At 52.0% G+C, this 18,005-nt stretch overlaps 1 protein-coding gene across 1 annotated transcript; it reads left to right on the top strand.

The window, feature by feature from the left end:
- The first annotated feature begins 737 nt into the window (after positions 1-737).
- Positions 738-17,604, top strand: Mcm2 (minichromosome maintenance complex component 2). The gene is made up of 16 exons (XM_052721355.1): positions 738-851; positions 2,081-2,313; positions 7,108-7,283; positions 7,417-7,677; positions 8,406-8,625; positions 9,435-9,642; positions 11,301-11,435; positions 12,056-12,247; positions 12,897-12,990; positions 13,442-13,692; positions 13,793-13,919; positions 14,315-14,427; positions 15,300-15,548; positions 16,257-16,439; positions 16,584-16,739; positions 16,982-17,604. The coding sequence occupies exons 1-16, from the start codon at positions 846-848 to the stop codon at positions 17,090-17,092; spliced, it is 2,715 nt and encodes a 904-aa protein (XP_052577315.1). The 5' UTR covers positions 738-845; the 3' UTR covers positions 17,093-17,604.
- Positions 17,605-18,005: the final 401 nt, after the last annotated feature.

The raw sequence follows: 18,005 nt of genomic DNA, 5'->3' as shown, positions 1-18,005 counted from the left end.
CACGGCACTAAGAACTGTTCATGGAGTACATACAGCAGAAATCCCATCCTGCTGAGACCCAGCTGTCTAGGACTATAGGAACAGCAGCAGTCCCCTCACAGGAAGCATCCAGCCTGTCTCTGTCCACCTGACAGGTGGCAGCTAGTAGTTCACCCAGCACTTGGCTCCCACAACTCCCTCGGGTGACTTCACATCAGAACAGAGCTCCAGCTCCTAGACGGACTGCAGATCTGCCAGATCTGCTATCTGAGCTCTCCCACTCCTTCCTGGGCTTCACAAGTTGTGAACCAAGGGGTCCCTATACCCTCCAGCCTGCATGCTGCCGTTTCACACACTACATCCTTCCCACCGGGAACACCCTCCCTGCACCTCTGCCACCCCTGCCAACACGACTCCCCTCTTTGACAAAAGCCCACAGCAGCCTGAGTGCATGAAGGATTGAACCTCAGGGCTTTGGGAGAAGTTGATACCAAATCAGGAAGAAATCAGAAAACTGTCTCAGTTGCATCAAGTGGCCATACTGACACCAAGGTCTCACAGCTAGGAGTCCGGATTGGCCCTCAGAGCCACCAGCAATCCAAAGTCCAGCTCCATCATCTTAAGGTGACAAGCCCTGCAGGGTTAAGATGCAGCCTTTTGAAAGCTATGGGCCGGTCTCCAGAGAAGAGGGCGGGGCCTCGCTTAGTGTAGGCGTGACCCAACACTCTAGCCCTCCTCCCGCCCTAGATGGACGCGGACGTCGTGACGTCTGGTTCCTCTCCGAGCTTCCCGGGCATGGGCGGGTCACATGATCCAGTTTTCGCGCGAAAACCGGTGGCTGCTGGTGTGGAGGAGCTAGCGCAGAGATGGCGGTGAGGAGCTGGGTGATCGCGGGCGGGTGTTCAGCGGCTTCGGCCTGCTTTGCCGGGTCTCATCCTCCAGTGGCAGGCCTGAGTGCGGGGCTACCTACTCTAGCCCGGGACGGATCGTCTCTTCACCCCTCGTGCGTCCCTAGGCCCCGGGTCTCCGTGCGCTTTGGGTGGTGAGGGTGCAGGAAATGGAGCTCAGAGCCTGGCGCTTGTAGGGAAAGCGCGCTACCACGTAGCTGCATGCACTCCGACCCACTTCTTTTGAGAAAGGGTCTCACTGCCGGGCAGTGGTGGCGCACCCCTTTTAATCCCAGCACTCGGGAAGCAGAGGCAGGCAGATCTCTGAGTTCGAGGCCAGCCTGGTGTACCGTGCAAGTTCCAGGAGAGCCAGGGCTGTTAACACAGAGAAACCCTGTCTCGAAAAACCAGGAAAAAAGAAAGAGAAAGGGTCTTACAAAGGCACCCAGGCTGATCTTGAACTCAGTCTGTAGTGCGGGGGTTAGCTTTGAATTTGACAATCCTCAGGCCTCAACTTCTGGGTATTCGGAATTACATACCTGTGACATCAGGCCCGGCTTCCCTACTATTAGTATTCGTGTTCTCATGACTCTGACTTGTTAAAGGGTAAAGATCTGTTCTTTCCTTCAGTTTAGAATTGTGTTCCTTGATACCTCTTAATCATCACTTATTGTCCCAGCATATTGTGGGGGCTGGAGTGAGTAGGGTGCTCGCTTAAGGATAAACAGCTTTAAAAATTGCATAGTCCCCATAGTTTTTCTTTTTCTTTCTTTCTTTTTTTTTTTTAAGATTTATTTATTTATTATGTATACAGTGTTCTGTTTGCATGTATCCCTGCAGGCCAGAAGAGGGCGCCAGATCTCATTACAGATGGTTGTGAGCCACCATATGGGTGCTGGGAATTGAACTCAGGACCTCTGGAAGAACAGCCAGTGTTCTTAGCTTCTGAGCCATCTCTCCAGCCCCCCATAGTTTTTCATAAGAGAGACATGGGGTGATCTGAGTGATCCAGTATGTGAGAAGATGGCTCTTGATTGGTTCAGACCAGATCCTTGAAGGCAGAGGGCCCAGCAACTGGAAAGGACTCAGGGCTGAAGGGCTTTCACGTCCTTGAGTGGTGCCTGGTGGACAGGAGACAGGCAGCCAGCGGAGAAGGCCCCATGGTGGGTGTCAGCCTGTGTCCCTCAGGTGTCTGATGGCACCCTCTCTTGCAGGAGTCTTCTGAATCCTTCTCGGCAGCATCTAGCCCTGCCAGGCAGCGTCGCCGGGTCAGTGATCCTCTCACCTCCAGCCCGGGCCGAAGCTCCAGACGTGCTGATGCCCTTACCTCCAGCCCTGGCAGAGACCTCCCCCCATTTGAGGATGAGTCTGAGGGGCTACTGGGCACCGAGGGGCCTGTTGAGGAAGAAGAGGATGGAGAGGAACTCATTGGTGATGGCATGGAGAGGTATTTTCAGTCTATGTCATGGTTAGGTGGTTTTCCAGAAACACCCTGTGTCTGGTGGCCTGGTTGGGGACCCATGAGTGTATGAACCTGGTGACTTTGCCTTTGAATGTGGCAAGGTTCAGGTCAGAGAAAGTTTCACCAGCTACTGTGAAGATCTATTTAGCTTACTACATACAGCTCAGACTAGACCCTAAGGCCCAGGCAAGCCCCATCTCAGAATGGGACCCATAGAGTCTGATCCAAAGAGGCATGGGAAGTGGACTGCAAGTATTTTGTCTCCACCTTTTCTAACACATTGCATGGTGCTCCTGAAAATGAAAGTTTAGATTCAGTCAGCAAACTTGGGCCCAGCATACATCAGGTCCTGGGTCAGAAATGTTCAGGGTTGTTTGTTTGTTTGTTTGTTTGCTTTGTTTTGTTTTTTTTTCTCAGGTATTTTTGAGGCAGGATTTCTCTGTGTAGCCTTGGCTGTCCTGGAACTCTCTTTGTAGACCTGGCTGGCCTCGAACTCAAAGAAATCCGCCTGCCTCTACCTCCCAGTGCTAGGATTAAAGGTGTGCGCCACCACTGCCCAGCTAGAAATGTGCAGGTTTACGAGCAGACTAACCCAAGGTGAAGGCTGACTGCTAGGAAACAGGATGTAAGCTTTGCCAGGAAGTACAATTAGATCCGTACTAAAGCCTTACCAGCAACTACGGCTGGGATCGGGTACCAGTTATGTGGGCGTCTAGGAGCCTCGTGGCACCCTCTTGTGCCTTTTCCTGGGGAATATCTGGGGTGTGAGCCATCAGAGGGACTGTCAGGAGCCTTCTACACCATTTAGGTCTTTGCTTTAAGCACTGCCAGGTGAGTTATGTGAGACCTGGTATGTGGTGTGTGTCCAGCTATGGGAGGAATGATCCAGATCATCCTGGGCTCAGAGTCAAGGGCTTCCCTGCAGAGCTGCTCATCCGGCGCCCCTCCTCTGCTCCCGCCCTATCTGTCTTCACTCTTGTATTTATACTTAAGTGAGAAGACCTTGGGGAGGGTGCCTCAAGATGTATTCTAAGCCTTACCCTTATAAGAGTACAGCTCAGGGATGTTCAATGCAAGCTTCCTGAGCGCGTTTCTGTTGCCCCACAGAGGTCCCTCCCGCCTATGGATCCCAGTTCCCAACCCCACCACAGCTACCCGGCTGTCTACTCTTCATCTCCTTAGCTCTTCCAGTTCTGATCATTTGACCAGAACTGGAATCATACTATATTTGTCCTTTTGTGCCAACATTTCACTTAGCACAGTGTTTTCAAAGTTCAGTCTTTTTAAAAAATGTATGAGTGCTCTACCTGCATGTAGGTCTATGTACCACATGCATGCCTATGCCTGCAGAGGCCAGAAGAGGCCATCAGACCCTCTGAAACTGTAGTTAACATATGGTTGTGAGCTGCCATGTGGGTGTCCAGAACTGAACCCAAGTCCTTTGCAAGCGCAGCCAGTGCTCTGAACCACTGAGCCATTTCCAGCCCATCATTTTTTGTTGTTTGTTTTTCGAGACAGGGCTTCTCTGTGTAACAGCTCCAGCTGTCCTGCTTGCTCTGTAAACTAGCCTGGTCACGAACTCACAGAGATTTGCCTGCCTCTGCCTCCCAGGTGCTGGGATTAAAGGTGTGTGCACCATCACTCCTGGCTGCCCCTCTTTTTTTTTGGTGCCGTCTTTTAAAATATTTCATTACATTGTTCATTAAGTGTTTGTGTATGGGTGCACATGCCATGGCACGTCTGGGAAGGTCAGAGGACAGCTTGATGGGCTTGATTTTCCTCCTTCCTCTACTGGGTCTCAGGGATGGAACTCACTTCGGGTTTGGTGGAGGTTGTTAGCCATTAAGCCGTCTCCTCATTCTGGAAATGTTGTCTTTTAAGGCACGTAGGTTTTGTAATTCGGTGAGATCCAGATTGTTTGGTTTGTGTGTTTGGACGTAGACTAATTGGAATGTCACTGTTTCTCGTGACTGAAATCCTCTCAGGGTCAGAGCATACTTGCCTCAGAAAGCGTTGGTGACTTCTGCATAGCACCAGTCTGGACTGTTACTTGATTTGAGTTTGGTGTTGTGAAATTGTTTGTTTTGAGAGGGTAGTCTGAGAACATTAACCAGAGAAAGAGGGCGGCCTTACCAGTTACCCTGAAGAAGGGACAAGAACTCCAGATGTCCCGTCCGTTTCCCTGGGAGATGCTGGCTCCTGCGGGGAGGCCATGTGGCCCTGAGGGAAGAGCTTGCAGCCTATTGGACTGTAGAATCACATCATCCACTCAAAGATGAGATGGCCCCGACTCGATGGGACCTGGGGACTTGGGCACCACAGGGAAGAAGCTGCCGGCACTCTGTGTTAGACAGAGTACCTAACAAGTGCTCGCCAGAGAGAGACTGCTCCGTGAGCTTAGAAGAGCTCAGACGGTTGAGCCAGTGCGGGTGAGCTTTCAGGCAGCTAGTCCGGCTGGGTTTTCGGAAGGGGTTTTTATGCTTCGGTGGGGAAAAGCCACTGGGAGGGTGTAACCCCTGGGTCCACAAGGATCTGCTCTCAGAAGCCTTTCTGGTGTCAAAGTCTTGGCTTCTTCTAATTCTGTTTCCTTTTCCTTTTTATTGTGGTGGTGGCACACACCTTTAATCCTCACACTTGGGAGGCTGAGGCAGGTGGATCTCAGTGAGTTCAAGGCCAGCCTGGTCTACAAAGAGAGTTCCAGGACAGCCAAGACTGTTACACAGAGAAGCCCTGTCTCAAAAAAAAAAAAAAAAAAAAAAAAATTCCAATGACTTTTGAATGTGCATTGGTGTTTTGCCTGCATGTATGTCTGTGTGAGGGTGTCAGAACCTATAGACCTGGAGTTACAGACAGTTGTGAGCTGCCATATGGGCGCTGAGAATTGAACCCAGGTCCTCTAGAAAAACAGCCAGTGCTCTTAACCATTGAGTCATCTCTCTAGCCCATATTAACATTTATGTGTATACTTGAGTGTGTGTGTCTATGTACTTGAATGTATAGATGCCTGCAGAGGCCAGAAGGTGTCAGATCCCCTGAAGTTGGAGGTCCAGGTTGGGTTATGAGTGCTGGGAAGTCAGGTCCTCTGCTTGCGCCCTCCAGCCCAACCCTCGTTATTGTAAGATATACAACAAAATGTCTTCATTTTAGTGTATGGCTCAGTGGCATTCATCTGAGTTACCGTGTAGCCATCACCACTGGCCGTCTCCAGAACCTTTCTCAAAACCGAGTCTCTGTCTCCCATTAACACTGACTCCCCACCACCATTTGGCTGTCTTCCCCTGAGTCTGACCCCTCTGTGGACCACATGATAATGGTGCGGCTTAATCCACTGGTGTGAGATCACCAGCATCATCCATGCTGCAGCACCTGTCAGAGCCCCTTTCTGTTTTAAGGTTGAGTGTTGACCTACCGTGTGGATGGGTTTATCTGTTGGCCACCCTGGGGTTTTGTCCCTAACCCATTTATTAGAGTTTCATTCTGTTTTCTTCGCCCTTAAAAGTAGTCGAAGATTTTCTTCAGAATGTGCTTGGTAGTCGTTTTAATTTTAACTCATGAGATCTTTTCTTCTCACCCATGTGTCCTATCCTGTCTTGTTCTTATACTGGTGTTAATTTTGAAATTTTACTGTGTGTCCTTGACTGGCCTCAAATGCTCAGAGATCCTCCTGACTCTGTTTCCTGGGACTGCTAGTAAAAAGGTGTGCACTAAGCCAGGAAGTGGTGGTGCATGTCTTTAATCCCAGCACTCAGGAGGCAGAGCCAGGCGGGCGGATCTTTGTGAGTTCGAGGCCAGCCTGGTCTACAGAGCGAGATTCAGGAAAGGCACAAAGCTACCAGAGAAACCCTGTATTTTCAGCTCCTTAATTTTTATTTTTATGTGTTCAAATTTATCTGTGCCTGTGTACACATGTAAGGGCAGGTACCTAGTGTGGGTACTGGGAACCCAACTTTGGTCCTCTGCCAGAGCACATGTGAGCTGGGTGTAGTGGCACACGCCTTTAAACCCAGTACTTAGGAGGCAGAGGCAGGCGCATCTCTGAGTTCGAGGCCAGCCTGGTCTATAGAGTGAGCTCTAGGACAGCCAGGACGGAAAAACCCTGCCTCGAAAAAAGAAGGAAGAAAAAAAAAAAGAGCAGTGTGTGCTCTTAACCACTGAGCCATCTCTAGCTCCATATGTGTTCACATTGTTGAGAGCGGACTTGACTAGCTAGCTAGTGCCTTGTATTTCCCCTGGGATTGTGGATTTTAGAGTCTCCCACATTTGTTATCCAAAGCCCACATTCTACTGTGTTTATTGGGTTTTCCTAGTTTCTGCCCTGTTGTAAGTCCCCAGTTTCTTCCTTGCTGTGACAGTTTCATGCTTTCTAGTTTCTGATGAAAATGGTGCCGGTTAGAGATTTTTAAATGACCTCGTGTGATGCTTTCCTTGGTAATTTTCTCAAGACCAAGCTGGGTAGTGCCTTTGGGGAAGAATCTGCATTAGGGAAAGCATTGACCTCGTCCATCATATACCACCAGCAGGTGGCGCTGTAGACGTGGGACTTGTTCTGCCCAGACTCACATGGCGGAGTCCCAAGGCTCTGCACCTCATGCATACAGATGGACCACCCTTTGCATCCTGGGAGCTTGTGCCTCCTTGATGGAGTCCCCAAATAATGTTCTTCAAACTTCCAGCTTTCTGTTTGCAGCTGTCCAGCTAGGGCCTTGTAAGCCTGTGGAGCAGACTGCCTTCCCAGGTGGGCACTTTGGGGACTCACTGTCTGTTGTTGCCCTCTCTCAGAGACTACCGCCCCATTCCTGAGCTCGATGTCTACGAGGCAGAGGGATTGGCCCTGGATGATGAGGATGTGGAGGAGCTGACAGCCAGCCAGAGGGAGGCAGCAGAGCGGGCCATGAGGCAGAGGGACCGCGAGGCTGGCAGAGGCCTGGGCCGCATGCGCCGGGGGCTGCTGTATGGTACGTGTGGTGAGCATCCCAAAGGGGCTCCTTGGATCTCCAGAGCCTCAGGAAGTGGGGAAGGCATGGGTAGCACACACTGTGCAGAGGATGCTGGGAGAAGCTTGCATACAGGGGTGTCTTGCTACCCAAGACAGCGACGAGGAAGATGAGGAGCGGCCTGCCCGTAAGCGCCGCCAGGTAGAGCGCGCCACCGAGGACGGCGAGGAGGACGAGGAGATGATCGAGAGCATTGAGAACCTGGAGGACCTCAAGGGACACTCAGTTCGTGAGTGGGTGAGCATGGCGGGACCCAGGCTAGAGATCCACCACCGCTTCAAGAACTTCCTGCGCACCCATGTGGACAGCCACGGCCACAATGTCTTCAAGGAACGCATCAGTGATATGTGCAAAGGTGTGTTGCTCATAGTCTGGGGTGGAACGCAAAGGTATACTTGTCTTGAGTGAGGTCCTGGGCTGTCTCAGCACTGAGGGGTGAAGGTGGCCTGTCTTCTGTATCCTGCCTGCCATGAAGGCTGCTCCTGCTGGCCTTGTTGTAGCACACTAAACACATTATGCCCAGGAACATTTGGTGACATGGACAGAACCGGAGGCATCCTTTCAGAGGAACCCAGGCTCTGGGGTGTTTGGGGACATGCTTAAAAAAATATGTGTTAGTATCCTGTGGGTGTTTTGTTTTTTTCAGTGTCAGGTTGGACCCAGGGCCTAGCACATTCTAAGCATGTGCTCTGCCACTGAGCCACTCCTCAACCTGTGCGTTACAGCTTTGATCCAAAAGTGGTAGCGTTTCTGTGTGACAACATTTGCTTTAAAGGACCTGACAGCTTCAGACCATGGTAGCCCCTCCAGAAATGGCTGTAGTTCTTCTGTAGGCTTTTTTCCACAGCCCGTGGCACTCTTTCTGTAGCCCAAGGGCTGTCTTCCTCCTGGCCAGAGATACGCATGTTTATGTATCACTTGGATCTCTGTTGCACAGCCAGCCACAGGCCTAGTGCTGGCTGGACTTTCTGGCTTACGCAGGTTTGGTTTGGGTAGAGAGGATTTGGCCAGCAAGGTTCTAAGATGTTAGCTACCTTCATGACCCCTGGCTATGTCATCAATTCCACCCGCCATCCTCCTTAGAGAACCGCGAGAGCTTGGTGGTGAATTACGAAGACCTGGCAGCCCGGGAACATGTGTTGGCATACTTCCTACCTGAAGCACCAGCCGAGTTGCTGCAGATCTTCGATGAGGCTGCCTTGGAGGTAGTGCTAGCCATGTACCCTAAGTACGACCGCATCACCAACCACATTCACGTGCGCATTTCCCACCTGCCTCTGGTGGAGGAGTTGCGTTCACTGAGGTGAGCAGGGGTGTTGGAGGAGAATTGTCCATATAGCCAATCCACTGTGCCAACCAAGCAACCTTGAATCAAAAGATGGAGTCAGAGATTGGCTGACTGGGATTAGCTATAAAGTTCTTGGAGGACTTAGGAAGGCTGCTAGGGAAGACAGGAAGAGGGGGGAGGAGTTCCAAGGGATTTCTGGAGTGGTCTGGGAAAAACGTGGAGAGAGGGTCAGTCAGTCGCTCCGCTTTCCTTGGATTTTCCAGGTCTTTGTCTCGATTTCTGACTCCCAGATTTAATTATACTGGAACAAATTAGGTAATCCTTACATCTGGTAGCCTTATCTGGCACCCCAAGTTGGGTGCCATATATAGCAGTACTTTCTTGTTGGGACCGCCAGCTCACAAATAACAACACGGAGACTTATTAATTATGAAAGCTCAGCCTTAGCTTAGGCTTGTTTCTAACTAGCTCTTATAACTTAAATTAACCCATTTCTATTCATCTGTGTGCTGCCACATGGCTCGTGGCTTTTACCTCTCTTCCTGCATGTCCTGCTTCCTCTCTGTCTCCTCTGGCATCTCTCCCCTGCCTAGATTTATCTCCTCTTCTCTCTGCCTGGAAGTCCCACCTAACCTCTTCCTGCCTAGCTATTGGCCATTCAGCTCTTTATTAAATCAATCAGAAGGCACCTTGGCAACAACACATCTTCACAGTATACAAAAAGATTATTCCACAACATGGGGAGAGTGAGTGGGGCCTAGTCCAGTGAATGGGGTAGGAAGTACCCCACAGCCTCTGATGTACTTGTTACGTCCCACACCCAGGCAGCTGCACCTGAATCAGCTGATCCGTACCAGCGGCGTAGTGACCAGCTGCACTGGAGTCCTGCCCCAGCTCAGCATGGTCAAGTATAACTGTAGCAAGTGCAACTTTGTACTGGGGCCTTTCTGCCAGTCTCAGAACCAGGAGGTGAAGCCTGGCTCCTGCCCCGAGTGCCAGTCCGCTGGGCCCTTTGAGATCAACATGGAAGAGGTGAGTAACCCACATCTGTCGTGTTATCCTTGGTGTGTGAGGCCTAACCCATCTCTAGGGCCTGGAGACCTTAAGGCGCTTAGACATGCCTTAAGACAGAATTAACCAGATTGGTCCTGCACCTTCAAGAATTCAATATGTTTGAAACTAGGTGATCCTGTTTGGTGTGTCTACATTTGTGGTCTCTAAAGATAAGATCAAACAGGGCCCACTTTTTCTTCCTATCCACCCCAATAGAGCATCTACTTGCCCATCACATGGGCATCTGGACCACCTCTGAGACTTGTTGGTAGGGCCTGGCTGGCTCCTGATGCTTTTTGTGGGGATCTCCAGGGTTATAGCCACCTTGGATCCTGCAGAACCTTGCTTGGGAGACTCCTGTACCTCTAGTACAATTCCTAGCTGTCTTCTCTAGAGAGCTGCCTGGCCAGGAAGTTGCCAGCAACAGTGTTCAAGTCACCTGGGTGACCCAGCTCCAAGGCTGCACTTAGCTGTGCCTCTCCATCCTTCACAGCCCCACTTAGCCGTGTCACAGACGCTGCCCCCAGGACACTGAGCTGTACAGTTGGGATTAGCAAGTGGGGTCAAGTGTGTGCTGGCCTTGCTGGCTGCCTGCTGCGTTAATCTTTATTACATTCTGGGAGGGAGGGTCCACAGTTCTCATCTTGTGGAATAACGGGTGTTCAGAGACTTGAAGGGCTAAGGTCACCACTCAGCAGGATCAGGCAAGCATATAGATGTGATTGTGTGCTTTTTTTTTTAAATTGAGACTGGGGCTTACTATGTAGTCCTGGCTGGCCTCTAATTCACAGACGAACACCTGTCTTCGCCTCCTGAGTTGTGGGCCCAAAGGGGTACACGGCCGTCACCTGTCATTGTGTGCTTCCAGGCCCTGTGTCTTGTGTATCAGTCAGCTCTGGGTTACCATAACCAAACACCTGATGTAATTGATTTGAAGGATTAGAGTCGCGCTTGGGGTCAATTGAGGCTTTGGGGCCTGTGTGTGGCAGTGATGTGTGATACAGCAAGCTGCTTACTTCACATCAGAGACACCAAGGAGAACAAGAGACCATCCAGTATCCCCTAGTCCCCTTCAAGGGCATGCCCCTGTGACCTAAGGCCTCCCACAAGGCTCCCCTGTCTCTCACACATGAACTGAAGAATCAAAGCCTTCCACGAATAGGCCATTGGGGACATTTGCAGCCCAGACTCTAGCCTGTTGTCTCTTTTCTGGACTGTAAGTAAACTAGTGGGATGGTACAGCATGTGGCACAGCTCCACCGTGTGGTCCTGCTCTGCTGTTGTGGGTGCTGCTGTCAGTACTCATACACATGGCCCAGCTTGATCTTCGTAAGATCATGCTTAAAGCTCAGCACCCCCTTCAGCCAAGAATCACTCTACTTATGACTGGGCTAAGGTGTGGACACAGGTGAATCTAGGTTCCAGGGTGTAGAGCAGAGGCTAGAGCCCAGGAGGAGGGAAGACAGTGCCCAGGGATGGTAGCAGATGAAGAGACTCACCGGGTCACGGTTGGCCTGTCCTTGGTCTCTGCCAACTTGTGGCTTGCTTATCCATTGGGGACTACAGTCGGGTCAGAGCACATGGGAAAGCTGTGCTTTGGGGAGAGCAGGAACCATGATCTTTTCTGTTCCGAGCAGACCATCTATCAGAACTACCAGCGTATCCGCATCCAGGAGAGTCCCGGCAAGGTGGCAGCCGGCCGGCTGCCCCGCTCCAAGGATGCTATTCTCCTTGCTGATCTGGTGGACAGCTGCAAGCCAGGAGACGAGATAGTAAGTGGATGCTGCCAAGAACTGGTGGGATCTGCTGTGGCCAGTGGGGGTGGGACCAGTGTCCGAAGGCGGGGCTCAGCCTGGCACCAGCTCTTGAGTCAGGAGGAGAGCTTTTCTCCCGCTGGTCAGAGTGATGGGCATAACTCAGCTTTGCTGTGACAGTACCATACGGGTACGTCAGCTTAGAGGAGGAGAGATTTATCCTGGGTCAGTGCCAGAGCAAGTCCGTGGTCTTGGGGCCTGTGGCTGTGGATGTAACTGCACAGTGCATTGTGGCAAGAATGTGAGGTGGGCAGGGAGTGTGGTGGCTCACTTCATGGGGAAAGAGAGAGCTGGGAGCAGGGAGTTGTGTCAGGGTCTAGGGATCCCCTCCCAAGCGCACACCCTAAATGACCTCACTAACACATTGCATTTGTGCCAAGCTGAGGATGAAGACTTTAATGCATATCTCTTCCCCACCCCCCACCTCCCACGTAAAATACAGTGGGACAAAGCTCATGGGTTGCTCATCTTTCTGCAGCACAAGGAGCTTGGAGTGGAGTTGGGGGAAAGCAGCATGGGTGTAAGACCTGTGGGGGACACCAGGTTGCACCCTCTGACATGTGACCTCCCCCTCCCAGGAGCTGACTGGCATTTACCACAATAACTATGATGGCTCACTTAATACCGCCAATGGCTTCCCAGTCTTTGCCACTGTCATCTTGGCCAACCATGTTGCCAAAAAGGACAACAAAGTGGCCGTTGGTGAGCTAACGGATGAGGATGTGAAGATGATCACCAGCCTTTCCAAGGACCAGCAGATTGGAGAGAAGGCAGGTGGCCGGGCAGGGCTCCACCTGGAATCTCTGGGAACCAGGCACCCTACCCCCTAGGCTGGGTCTCTGAATATTGGCACTGGTGGGGTAGATGGGGCCTGCACCCTGCAGGAGGACCATAAGCTGACACTGAGAAAAACAGCCCCAGCTCTGCCTCTGGAGGCTGGAAGTCCAAGGTTGAGGGTCCACTTGGGGCAAGAGCCCTCATGGTATGGCAGAAGATTCCATGTACCAGTAGGGCAGACACTCGGCTCCTTTTGACTGGAGCCTACTGTATATGGTACTGAGCCCTGCTGGCCTAATTACCTCTTGAAGGATCCCCTAATAGGGTTGCACTGGAAGCTCGGTTTCCGATGCGTACTTCCAGGGATTTTCACAGCACTGCCCCACTGCCGTAGCTGTCAGTCATGGCCAGCCTTGCTGCTTTGAGCCTCAGAAAGGTTTTATTTATGGCTATGTCTATGTCTGTCCTGGTTTGCTTTCTGTATCAAGACCATGACCAAAAGCAGCTTGGGGAGGGGAGGAAAGGGTTGATTGGGCTTTTCGCTCACTGATGATAGTCCATCACTGAGAGAAGCCAAGGCAGGGACTAAGTTACTTATCTGCCGGCTGGTTCCAGTCTCACGGGTCTCCCTCCGTTCCTCAGATCTTTGCCAGCATTGCGCCCTCCATCTATGGGCATGAAGACATCAAGAGAGGCCTGGCTCTGGCCCTGTTTGGAGGGGAGCCCAAGAACCCAGGTGAGCCCCTCTTGCCAGCTCTCCCCGCAGGGATTATAGGGCCTTTGTTTTGTTTTTGAACATCAGCGTTAACAAGAGTACTGCCTGGGCCTGTGGTAAAAGTCACCGGAGAGGCTGCAGTGAGCGTGAGCTCTGCTCACCCTGGTCCACTCTAGTAGGCTATGTCTCTGCTGTTTGGCTGTGGTCCATTCCCGGGCCGTGACTTCACCACCCTCTCAGGTGTGCAGGGCACACTCAGGGTTTCATGACATGTGTGCTCATTTGGTTGTATCCCAAAGCTCCATAGCTCATTCCTCTGGACTCAGCTTACCAGGGTTCTGGGGCTGGGTACCCCCAGCAGAGACCCACCTTTGCGTTGCTGAGGAGCAGGTCAGGGGATCTAGCCTGTCCTCTGGCCCTCCTTCCTACCTACCCGTATGCCTTCTATCTCCACCCCTGCCGCCTCCTGCAGGTGGAAAGCACAAGGTTCGAGGGGACATTAATGTGCTCTTGTGTGGGGACCCTGGCACGGCAAAGTCTCAGTTCCTCAAATACATCGAGAAAGTGTCAAGCCGTGCCATCTTCACCACGGGCCAGGGGGCGTCAGCCGTGGGTCTCACTGCCTATGTTCAGCGGCATCCTGTCAGCAGAGAGTGGACCTTAGAGGCTGGAGCCCTGGTTCTGGCTGACCGGGGTGTGTGTCTCATTGATGAGTTTGACAAGGTAGGGCTCTGGGCTGGTGGGCTCTGGGACTGAGCTCTCAGTGGTGGGAGGGCTTTATTAGAGAGTGATGGGGCCTCCTGTGTTGCTCTGTGTTGTGTAGATGAATGACCAGGACAGGACCAGCATCCATGAGGCCATGGAGCAGCAAAGCATTTCCATCTCCAAGGCTGGCATTGTCACCTCACTGCAGGCCCGCTGTACCGTCATCGCTGCTGCCAACCCCATAGGTAATGCCTGTCACAGGATGCAGAGTCCAGACCCGACGATGGCAGCAGACGCAGCTCCATCCCATGAGTCCCGCCAGACGGGGCCAGAGGAGGAAGGCCTTGGGACCCCAGGGTGATGGTGCAGCTGTTCTTGCATCTCCCGTGGGTGCTGTCAGATACTTGGTCCAAATGGGGTTGGGGCTGCACCCAGACTCAGCCAATAGGTGGCTAGCACCCAGGATCTCCCTGGGGCTTTTCTTTGGAGCAGCTCTGGTTCTAATGGAATCGGGCAGTGTCTCTGAAACCCTCCTTTTCCCCACACCTCTACCTGAAAGGCACACTGGTCCTAAGAAAAGCTTCCACAGCTCGGGGGCAATGGATGAATGAATGACTAAGCTTGCCTCCTTGTGTTTCAGGGGGCCGCTATGACCCTTCACTGACCTTCTCAGAGAATGTAGACCTCACAGAGCCCATCATTTCCCGCTTTGATGTCCTGTGTGTCGTGAGGGACACTATTGACCCAGTTCAGGTACGTTCCCACATCCCCTGGTGCCACCTGTAGGTTCTGGGCCATTGCCTGAAGCTTGGGCTGTGCTGTGTGCCGGGCATGGGGTGGGCACTATATGGACATTGCCTCATATTCAAGTGTCATCCTGACCTCTGTGGCTTCCCTGGTCCCTCCCTGGCTGAACCCCCAGACTAATCACAGACCATACCCTGTCCTATATCCCTTCCTCCAGCTCTGCCCTCTGACCCCAAGGACTGCTCTTGCCTAGGTTGGTTGCTTATTTGCCTGCCAGTTAAAAGAGTAGATGGCATGGCCCCTGTCCTCCCCCCACAGAATCTCTGCTTTGTGGCCACTGTGCTCCACATGCTCCCTGCACCTGCTGGGTAGGGGATGGCTGGCCAGCTCTGCAGCTGCTGTCTTCATGCTAAATGAACCCACGTGCCTGCTCTCCCTCAGAAAGGCAGCCCTGGGCTTTAAATGTGTGCTTTCCCCTGGAGTGCCCCACCACCACCACCAGATGCCTCTCAGTTTGTCCTGTGGCGAGAGGCTTCTTGGCCACTGGGCTCTCCTTGGTTACATTACCCTATTTTTTTTCTTTTCTTAGCTTGTTAAACACCCCCCCCCCCTTTTTTTTTAATTGTTTTTAATGGTTTGGCTTTGGCGACCGGGTCTCAACTCCCGGGTTCAAGAAGCCTCCTGTTTCAGCTCCTGAGTGGCTGGGATTGTCTTCAGTGCACAGGTGTTTCCTGCCCCTCTAAGCCTGTCACCTCTCTTCACGCTCACGAGCTCGCCTGGCCTCGCAAGTGTGGCAGTCACTCCCCTTGCTGTGTGTAGCTTTTCCTGTCTTCCCGACTCCACCCTTATATGGTACCCCACCCCCATCTCCTGTCTAGGATGAGATGCTCGCTCGCTTTGTGGTTGGCAGCCATGTTAGACACCACCCCAGCAACAAGAAGGACGAGGGGCTGACCAATGGCACCTTGGAGCCAGCCATGCCCAATACGTACGGCGTGGAACCCCTGCCTCAGGAGGTCCTGAAGAAGTATATCATCTATGCCAAGGAGAGAGTCCACCCAAAGCTTAACCAGATGGACCAGGACAAAGTGGCCAGGATGTACAGTGACCTGAGGAAGGAATCCATGGTGAGCGGGGGACACTGCTGGCTTTCTGATCCAGACATGGGGCGGGGCAGAGCAGGCAATATTATGTAAGAACCTCTGGGGTTTTGCGTTGCTCTGTGGTGAGTGCCTGCCTTGTGTGGACAGAACCCTGGTTCCATCCCCAGCACTGAAAAAAAAAAAATGGCCTTCCATATCTTAACCATTTGGTCACAGGTGAACCTTAACTGTGTGCAAGAGGGTCATGGTCTTTTGCTTGTTTAAGTTCTGTATTAACATAAATTTTGCCCAAATCACCATGAGAACTGAGTTGGTTTGGGTTCTTTGTATTGGTGTGGGAGTGCAAGACCATTGACTATTTTAAATCACACCTGACCAAGACACCAGCTGGGTTTTTTGTTTGGGGGTTTTGCTTTGGCCATTTCCAGTGTGTTACCCACTGTTTTCAGAGCATTCAGCTTGGTTCTTACGGGAACGATGGCTTCTCTCTCATTGTTCGGCTCATGTAATGTTCAGTGTAAGCTAGACGCAGGTGTTAACAGACCAGAGGGATGTGAACTAGCTAAGGGCAGACTGGTGCTAGTCTGACCACAGGCCTGTTTTTGTACCTGGCATTGGAGCTGAGCTCAGCTGTAGCTGCTCCACTGGCCGCTCGGCTCTGGCAGCATGGCATTTGCCTCTAGTCCCTTCTGCTGTCTCCTCCTGAGGAAGGCCCCACACTGTTCTCTGCAGGCAACGGGCAGTATCCCCATCACAGTGCGCCACATTGAGTCCATGATCCGCATGGCAGAGGCCCATGCACGCATGCACCTGCGGGACTATGTGATGGAAGATGATGTCAACATGGCCATCCGAGTGATGCTGGAGAGTTTCATTGACACACAGAAGTTCAGCGTCATGCGTAGCATGCGCAAGGTGGGTGTGACTGAGACCAGGTTCCTAGCCTGTTTAGAGATTGGGAAGCTGCGGCCTAAGTATAGCAGGAGCCCCTGCCCTGGCGGCTCAAGCCATGAAGGTGGCCTGATATGATCGGCTTCTGACCTCTGCCCTCTTCTGCAGACCTTTGCCCGGTACCTCTCCTTCCGGCGAGATAACAATGAACTTCTGCTCTTCATACTGAAGCAACTGGTGGCTGAGCAAGTAACATATCAACGCAACCGCTTTGGGGCCCAGCAGGACACGATTGAAATTCCTGAGAAGGACTTGGTGGACAAGGTATGTAGGAACAGGGGAGGGCCAGGGCTTGTTGCGCTGTGGAGCTTGCGGCCATCTTTGGTGTGCCATCAGGTGACAGGCAAATGAGGTAGAGGCGGGCACAGGGGAGCAGGTTCCAGCGGCCTTGACCGAGGACTTGTGAGGCTAGTAAATCTCAGGTTTGGCGCTCTGAACCAGCATAGCCCTTCCAGGTGAGGGCTACCATCCTCCTCTGCTAAATGGCTCTGATGCCTTTTCTCCAGGCCAGGCAGATCAATATCCACAACCTCTCTGCCTTCTACGACAGCGAGCTCTTCAGGATCCACAAGTTCAGCCGGGACCTGAAACGCAAGATGATCCTGCAGCAGTTCTGAGGCCAGCACCGGACGGACCCCTGTGTCTGGATGCGGCTCAGCCACCACTCTGCAGACAGACACATCCCACTTCCACCAGGGGCTCAGTGCTCTATGTAAAGTTGGGATGATAGCCAGATGCACACCTTTACCCATGACCCCCTGGGCCCAGGATATGGTGTGAAATGACTGTATTTATTCTTCTGCTCACCTCTAGAGAGCTCTCCTTGGCAGGCCCCTCTGCCCAAGGCTCAGCAGCCTCATAGCTGGTGTTCGGGATGAGGGTTTGTTCAGGTGACGGACTTGACCAGAACTATTGCTGTTTCGGCATGAGTTTGGTTTCTGGGCTGTTTCTTCCTCTTTTAGCCAAAGAGCAACTTAGAGGTATTTGCAGATTTTTCAGAACATTTTCCAAGCCCAGTGTAGCACTCGCTGCTTTCCACTGCTGAACCTGTTTCTTCCCACCTAACCAGTGCCTTCATTCACTTTTTGTACAGTTTTTGTCTCTGTAGTTTATTTTTTAATAAAGTTGAATATAGTCTAAATACTAGTGTTATTTTGATTCTGGTTTAATGTGGCTTTCCTGGGCTTCTTTGAAGACTTTCCCACCTGTCCTCAGTTTCAACAAGACATGGATCTGGTTAGATCTGCTTTGTGGATGTGCCCTGCACTTTGGGTTTTAAATGTCTCCTTAAGGGTCATTGCTAATGTAAGCTCATTGTTTTTTAACTCAAGGCCTCACCCTGTAACCCTGGCTGGGCTGGAACTCAACTTGGAGATCTGCCTGCCTCTGCCTCCCAGGATTAACGGCATGCACCACCAGTCTGACTCATTGCCAATTCACCAGCTTGGAGCCTGGTGGGAGGAAGTGAGGTTATTGGACCCCGACATACCTTTTTTTGTTTCCAGACCACTACGAGGTCAGCAAGTCCCT

This window comes from Peromyscus californicus, unplaced genomic scaffold (genome assembly GCF_007827085.1).
Source record: "Peromyscus californicus insignis strain IS unplaced genomic scaffold, ASM782708v3 Scaffold_6__1_contigs__length_162567912, whole genome shotgun sequence".
Taxonomy (NCBI): domain Eukaryota; kingdom Metazoa; phylum Chordata; class Mammalia; order Rodentia; family Cricetidae; genus Peromyscus; species Peromyscus californicus.
The sequence above is the reverse complement of the archived record's forward strand: the minus strand, read 5'-3'. Positions and strand labels throughout refer to the sequence as shown.